This window comes from Dipodomys ordii, unplaced genomic scaffold (assembly GCF_000151885.1).
Source record: "Dipodomys ordii isolate 6190 unplaced genomic scaffold, Dord_2.0 Scaffold94, whole genome shotgun sequence".
Taxonomy (NCBI): Eukaryota; Metazoa; Chordata; class Mammalia; order Rodentia; family Heteromyidae; genus Dipodomys; species Dipodomys ordii.
Genome location: NW_012267310.1, coordinates 4964362 through 4972423, shown reverse-complemented (window position 1 = coordinate 4972423; position 8062 = coordinate 4964362). Strand labels below are relative to the sequence as shown.

The following is an 8062-nucleotide window of genomic DNA, read 5'->3' as shown; positions in this document are numbered from 1 at the left end:
GGAAGAGCTGCTGCTGCACCCCGAGGACGCGGAGGGCAAGGACGGCGAGGACAGCGTGTGCCTGTCGGCGGGCAGCGACTCGGAGGAGGGGCTGCTGAAGCGCAAGCAGAGGCGCTACCGCACCACGTTCACCAGCTACCAGCTGGAGGAACTGGAGCGAGCCTTCCAGAAGACGCACTACCCGGACGTCTTCACCAGGTACGCACGCCTCCCCCCCGGGGGAGATCGCGGCGAGCGCGGCGGGGAGGACACACGCGGGGACCAGGAGAGGGTTAAGTGGGTGATCAAGGACCCCCCACACCTTGTGATACCCCCCACACACATACACAGTCTGAACTCGGGGCGATCGCTTCGATCACTTGGCACAACCTCGCCCCTACAACCCACCTTGGCTCTCTGCGACAAAAACACCCCCAAACCACAGGCTTAGTTCCTCTTCCCATACCTGCTCTGCGCTTTCGCGATGTAAGCTGGGATGGGTTCTTGCCTTCCCAAGGTCGTTCCAGTTTAATGTGTTTCCAAACGACAAGTTTGACTTAAAGGGGAAGGGGGGCAGGATTCTCCAAAACCACCCCCGATGGAGCCACTCGGGGCGAGGCGCGCGCCACAGCCCCAGCCACACGGGCACTGGCCCCGGGCGCCCTAGCCGCGGCCAGATCCCCAGCGAGGCGCAGCAAAACTGCAGCCAGGGCAAATCAGGGGCTATTTTGGGTCATTGTCCAGCGCACTCGCCACCTCCTCCCCCCCCCCCGCCTGGTGCCCTAAGTGTCTGATGGGTATCGGTTACGCTGTTCGCAGTGAAGCTGGAACCCCGGCCTGCAGAGAAGGCCTTTAAAGAAAAGGCCTGAGTCCTGTCATTTGAGAACTCCTGAAAAATAACCAAGTCGGAACTGGGCAATGTTTTGGTGTCTGTGCACCTGAGAGACACCAGCCAGAATCTTCCTCTGCCCTGCCCTCTCCCCGCCCGCAATAATCCCAGAGTGTGTTTACTGTAAACGGGTTTATGGGGGGGGTAGATAATGATTGCCGGCAGACTTTAGGCAAGGTAGTTGGGTTCGGGGGTAGGGGGGGTATCTTTGGATGAGTGTCCAAGTCGGGGGTGCGGTGTGGTTACACTTCACCTCTCAATCCAGTTATAAGATGCGCTTGAGCCTGGGCCTCCGGCCCCTCCCCACAAAGGGCACTGGCTGGCTGTGGAAGGTTTATCTCTCACCCCAACGCAAGAATCCCAGCTCAGAGGAGAAGCCAGTGTTGGGGGCATCGTCCTGCACCCCAGGGAAAGGGGCTGGTGACTTGGCTGGAGTGTTAGGAAACACACCACTCCTTCGCAGGAGCTGTGGGCAGCTTTCCAAGGGGCTCATTTTAGAGGAGAAAACGAGTGGTCTCTTTGAACCCGAAGAACTACTGCTTTCGAACACCGAAGGCCCAAGACAACTCCAAAATGTAGTTGGTCTGGCGATTGCCCAAACCTCTCTTAACCAGAAGTCATCAGAGAGTTGGGTTAATGGGGGCGAGGGCGCTTAAACTTGCTTATCCTATTCCTAGAGTTCAACTCTGGCCTCTCTTGTCACTCAGTCCCTTTCTTGGGGGGGGGGAGGAAATAAATTGAAAAATCACTGCGTGCTATCAAATAGCTAACTCAAGGGCGGACCACCTTTGCGTTTATCATATAGATGACTGTACTTCAAAGAAGAAAATTAGCCCAGTCTGCCCCCCCACCTTTACTTTTAGCTCGAGGGGGGGACCAAGTGTGTGTAGAGGGGCTGCTCCCCGCCGCCGCCCCACCCCCACCTCGTTCTAGCCCGGGAGACTCAGCCCGCTTGGCTCCAGCCCGCAGCTAGCCTGGAGCTCGGGGCTCAGTTCAACGTTTGCGGGGGGACTCGGGGTAGCAGGGGCAGCAGCCAGCGCTCAAGGCACTGATGTGCTCTCCGCGCTGAAGTTTCAGGTGTGGAAAAGGGGGACCTGCCCGCCGCCCAGACCCAGGCCCCCAGATTCGAGCGGGCCCCCCGCTCTTTCAGAGTAGCGAGCCGAGAGCCAATTATTCTCGGCGCGCTCATATTTTCGGTAAACAGGTCGTAAGCCGTTTTACAGCATCTTAATGGTTTCCTATTTGCCTTAATTGTCGCAGTAATAACTGCAATGACGGGGTAGGGTTTCAGCTAAATTGACTTCCCCTGAGATGGGCAGGGTTGTACTGGGCACTGGAGTCAGGAGGTGCGCAGAATTTTGTTTAATCGAAAAATTACCCCCACTGAACTCTTAACAAGCTTAACATATCTCCAGAGGGTAATGGGGACTGTGACCTAAGGGGGTGAGGGAGGGAAGAAGGGAGGGAGGGGGATGGAGGGAATAGCAGAGAGGTAGAATGGAGGGGAGGGACATTTTCTAGAAAAGAAGAAGGCAGAAGGAAGCCAAGAGGGCAGAAAATCAAGAGTTTTAGTTTAGCCCATTTGGTATTAGGACAAAGCAGGGTCTAAGTGCTGTGTGTGAGCTTTTCCTACCAAGCTCTGGCCTAAGAGAGAGCCAGAGAGCATTCATGTTACCCGGGCTTGTAGACTCACAGGCCCAAGAAAGTCAACCCTGTTACCCTTGAATAGAATAGAGCTAAGAGTCTCAAGCTGGCAACAGATTGCACTTTTCTGTTTTCAGTCCAATAGTGGACACTGCAGTGGCGAAAGGCTGGTGCCGTGCACGTAGTTAGGGGTGGGGCGGGCAGGGAGGAGGCCTGTCCTGGAAGGGAAGGCGCTTGGGTGGGGAGCTGCTGGGGCCTACAGTGACCTCCTACCTTGTGTGTTGCTTTTTTTTTTTTTTTATAGGGAGGAACTGGCCATGAGGCTGGACTTGACTGAGGCCCGAGTCCAGGTGAGCTGTACACAGAGAGAGAGGAGGGAGGATGGTGGTGGGGGGGGTGGGAAAAGGGGAAGATAGTTGGATCTATGGGTTGGGGAAGCTATTGGAGCCTCCCCTCATAAAAGAGAAGCAGACTGCAAAAGACAGACCCAAGCACTCGCAGAGGAGGAGACCTTAAGAAACCGGCCTTGGGGGACAGGAGGGAGGGAAGATCAGGGTTTGGGAGCCTGGGAAAGAAAGGAGCCCAGCATCCAAACAGGGTGCTAAGAGTTGGAGCTGCAGTTGAGGAGCCCCCAGTCAGTCCCAAGGCCCCTGTAGAAAACAGTCCACCAGCCGACTTCTCCTGATTGAAATAATGGGATGGAGCATGGATTTGGGTGTTAGACAAATCCGCTCAGCTCCAAGCAGGTATTTGGCTGCGATTAAGTCTCCAATCGGGCTTCATAAAAGCCCACTTAGTGCTAGAACAAACAGGGCCATTTGAAGGCAAAATGCTGTTTGATTTCCCCTCCGCCCCGCAAGAGGAGCTGGCTAATGCTATTTGATTTCCCATTTTTTATAGCAATGAGCCCACATTGATCTAATAGGGAGTGAGTGCAATGCTATTAAAGGTGTTTGCAGCGCCATACCGGAGTGCATTTCCGAACCCAGGTCTCATAACCAAAGAGACGATCAACACTGGGCAGCCCCGATGGCCAACAGAAAACAGATGTCCCCGGGTTAGGAGCTGAGTGAATCACTTTACAGTCAAAATCAAGCGCTGATAAAGCACAATAAATTCCATATGGCTCATTTAATACACAACAGCTCCTTGCATTAGAGGGCTAATGATGAGGCCTGTCCCTCCTTTCTGTTGACACATTTCTCCATTGTCAAACAGAGATGTGACAGCAACTCTGCATTTTCAGCTCAGGGGAACAAGTCGTGGGAAAGTTAAATAACTTTTAAAAAGAAAGAGAGCGCCCCCCTCCCCTTCTCTTCTGTCCCTATTCACTGGAGAAGATGTAATTAAGGGAATATGAATTATTAGAGTCCTTTCGTTTACCTTTGGGAGGCCTTAGAGGTATTAATTCAATAATGAGGAATTGCTGGGGGACATCTTGATAATTGCAGTTGAGCCCCAGAGACAGAGAGACGATCCATATGCAAGTTTCCACATTCTTTCAGGGCCCTGGGCCTCCACTGCCTGGTCCTTTCCCTTACTCCTTTCACTAGGGATGGAGGCTGGGTGCATATTCTGTCTAGACAGCCTCAGATGGACAAAAGCTGCCCACCCAGCCTGATCTCATCTACCACCAGTCTTAACTTTTTCAAGTCTCTGTCTGAGCCTCCTTGCTAGAGCCTTTTCTTGAATTCACAACTCGATTTGAAGGCCATGGAATGTTCTAGATGACTCTCCTTTCAGGAGACTATTTTAAATGATCAATCCATTTGGAGTCTGAGTTTCTCTTGCTGTCTAGAAATCAACCCAAGCTTACTTGCTAGTGCTCATAGTAACCGAGTCAAGGTGGAGAGTTGAAAGGTATAAATGTCTTATTTTTTTTTCTCCCTATATTCCTCTGGCATCATTTACATCATATTTTAATATAACTTTATAGGCCCAGAGTTCATTCTTAATTTTTTTTAACTTGTATGCAGTCACAAACCCAGCCCTAAAAATATTAATGTGTTCAGGGAAGAAGGAACATCTCTTCTCAACTGTGGGTGTGATGAGCAGGTCATATAAAAATAATTTCATGCTCTTTGGGGTTATTTTTAGGTGATGGTAGCTGCGATGTTTCAGGTAAAGGTCTCTATTCAAACTGCTTCTTATTACCAATTAGGAAAATCCCTCTGGCTGGAAACCTCCCTCAAGCCTAGAAATACCTTATTTAAATAACCTATTTAAACCACATTCCCCCAAAGGCCTGTTAGTTCTGAAGATGGGCAAAGTCTCCTCCTATCCTGCCTTTGATTTCTAGATCCTGGTGATTCCTGACTCCAGAAAGTCAGGACATCTCCTCCCTCTCCCTCCTCTCCCCTCCCCCAGCCAGGCCCTGGATAGAGCCTCTGAAGGCAGCAAGTTGTGGACCCCCTATTTTATTCCACAGAGAACGAGTCCCCTAAAATGGTCACTTGTTTGCCAGTTATTGTGAGAACTTTCTCTCATCCCTTCCCCGAATCTGCCAAACTTAGGATAGTCCATGCAGGAGTTCACTAAGATTTGTCGAAAGAAGGGAACTGCTTTGCCTCTCCTTCCTTCCATTTCCAGTACAGAGCAGAGATGGTTTTCCCCAACCTTGGATAAACCTGAAACGTGAGAAAGAACTGATAGGCAGCAAAACCAATCTGTTCCTCTCTTGCCTTTCCCCAAGAGTACGGAATGCGTGCTTTCAATTTGCCTGGTTTTACTTTTCTTCCTAAACAGTCGGGCTCGGGGTGGGGTGCCATTCCCACTTTACAGATTCGAAAACTGAGGTCCAGAGAGTTGAAGTCACTTGTCTAAAGTCAGGCAGCAAGAAAGGGGAAGTACAGACAATCAACCCTTAGGCTTCCCATCTCTTTAAAACCAAAATACCCCCCCTCCCCAAACCCTAGTTTCCTGAAGCTTAGAAGATGGGGCTAGTTGGAGTCTTCACTAGAAAGGATTTGCAAGATTGGACTCCTTGCCATTGTACTTTTGCATCCTTGGCCCACTTGAGACACCAGACACCCCCACCCCACCCCCACCCCCAGTGGTGAGGAGGGTTCGAACCTGCAGTGAAGGAAGGCTTGGCTGGCTTTCTCCAAGGGAAGGAAGGGCGCCCAGAGCCACACCGACCCAGGGCTCTTTTCACCTTTGCAGGTTTGGTTCCAAAACCGTCGGGCCAAGTGGCGCAAGCGGGAGAAGGCCGGCGCGCAGACCCATCCCCCGGGGCTGCCTTTCCCCGGGCCCCTGTCGGCCACCCACCCGCTCAGCCCCTACCTGGACGCCAGTCCCTTCCCTCCGCACCACCCGGCGCTGGATTCGGCCTGGACGGCCGCCGCCGCTGCCGCCGCCGCCGCCTTCCCGAGCCTACCTCCGCCTCCCGGCTCGGCCAGCCTGCCGCCCAGCGGGGCGCCGCTGGGCCTGAGTACTTTCCTGGGAGCAGCTGTGTTCCGGCACCCGGCCTTCATCAGCCCAGCGTTTGGCAGGTAACACAAAGCCTCCGAGGGCCGTCTTGTCTGTCTGTCTGTCTGTCTGTCTGACAGGAGGATGCTCGGGGATCAGGGAGGAAGGAGGCTGGAGACAAACAGGCTGCACACATCTTTTTCTTTGGCTCTCTTCCAGACTTTAACTCCCCCCCCCCCCACCACGACCTCTCTAATTTTCACTTGGGACAAAAACTGGGGGATTTGACTTGGGGCTGAGCAGGAAAGTGGGGGGAGGCCGTAACTGTAACCATGATGAAGGAAAGCTGTGCAAGTCCCATTTGATGGCAGCCCTAGGTGATAGGAGCAGGCGTGTACAGGCGTAGGCTGCTGAACTAGGGGTGACTTTTCAAGTTGTACAAAAGTCCTTCACACACCCCAAAGACTGGGGCCATCCTGCCATGGGGTCCTTCTGGGTGCATAGAATTATTTCTTCTTCCCCAGACTCTATCTTCCTTGTTACTCAAATGACCCGGGGATGCCAAGGATTCCCCTATATGCGCAACCGTGGACCCCCACAGCGGCACAAGACTTCGAAATAAGAAACAGCTCATCGTGTATGATAACTCCTTTTCTTTAACTGAACCATCGAATGATGAAATTTAAAAAACCTGTATAACCACACAGACAAAGAAACAAAAGAGGGTGTATTAAGTTGGGAAGTGCAGAGAAAATAAAACTGAATGCTGCTTCGGTGATCTCTCTTTGAGAGAACAAAGAAATAATAGATTCATCCAACTGCGCAGTTACTTAACAGCCATCATCCGAGAGCAAATTAAAAAATAAGCCTTGAAATAAAAAAATATTAGTTTCTTGTACCCAACTAATAAAATAGCGAGAGCGTGGAAGTATAGTTAGTGACTCAGTTTACTTAATTGAACCAGGTCATATCACACCCCCCTCCGGGTCACACCTTTATCACTTTCTGGAAGAAGAACCCCCCCCACACACACACCAATTTGAAGTCTTGAGTCTCCTTCTCCCCAACTTTGCCTCCCTGCCAACAAATGACTTGTCAAACAGGCGAACCCCAGCTGGAACACCAGGCTTTGAGATTCAGAGTCTGGAAGCCGGGGGGGGGGGGCAGTGAAGAGTGGGTTTGAGAGGAGGAACAGGGCTCGGGGAGGTGGCGGGGAGGGGGGGAGGGGGGTAAGCCCGGCGGGTGCTCAGAGGTGGCGCCGGGTGGAGGTGGTGGGGGGGGTTGGGGCGGCTCAGGCCCCAGCTTGCTGGTCGGTGGTGATGGGTGGAAGACATGGGAGAAATCCTGGCGCCGCCCCGGAGGCGGTGGCACTGGCGAATGGCCCAGGTTCGGGCATCGCCTCGCGCTGCTGCGTGCAGAGGAGGGGGGCGGCGGTCACGGGCCTTGAACTTATCTGGGGCAAAAGGCCAAAGGGACGTAAGAGAAGGCAGCAGGGAAAGAGTGTCATGGCGCCGGGATCTAGGGCCGCCTGCGGGTCCTAAGCCGTCTGTAGAGCGGAAATCAACAGGCGGGCGCCCCCCTCTACCCGCCCCCCCCCAATAAAAACCTCGCAGGCCTTGGCCGGGCGCCGGCCGCTTAGCCCAGCACAGGAGGTCGGCGCGGACAGACCGGAAGGCCGGAACTAAGGCCAGCTTCTCCCCACCCCGCCCTTCCAGGCAAAAAAAAAAGTCGGGTTGAGAAGGAGCCCCGGGGGGAGAGTTCAAAGTCAGCAGAGCTTTGGGGGGTAGTTTCAGCCCACTTTCTCCGTGCTTTCTTTCCCCTTCTCCCACTCTGTGCCCCCTTTCCCGTCCTGTTCTTCCTTGATCGCTTAGTAAATGTTATAAGTGGATGATCTGCCCTTCGATTGCACCCCCACACCCCCCCCCGGGTTTTAACCGAAAGCGCACAGCCTTCCCCGTTGGGCACCAGGCTTTTCGGCTGCGGGGCCTTTGCTTCTAGTCTGCAGGCAAATAGCTGGTGCCTTGGGCTTTCTTTTGTCTCGTCGGTTCTAATCCTGCTCTCCCCCGCTCCCCCCGTCCCCGCCCTCGCGCCCCTCTCCGAGCCCCGTGTCCTGCCCGATCTCCCGCTCCCGGGGCCGGCCGT

At 53.5% G+C, this 8062-nt stretch overlaps 1 protein-coding gene across 1 annotated transcript in view; it reads left to right on the top strand.

Annotated features, from left to right (window-relative positions):
• The window catches only part of Arx (aristaless related homeobox), a 9281-nt gene extending 2675 nt beyond the window's left edge, over positions 1–6606 (top strand). The window contains exons 3-6 of the mRNA XM_013026468.1: positions 6–198; positions 2817–2862; positions 5675–6003; positions 6522–6606. Coding sequence (XP_012881922.1) covers positions 6–198; positions 2817–2862; positions 5675–6003; positions 6522–6606 — 653 coding nt within the window. The remainder of the gene's footprint in view (positions 1–5; positions 199–2816; positions 2863–5674; positions 6004–6521) is intronic.
• Positions 6607–8062: the final 1456 nt, after the last annotated feature.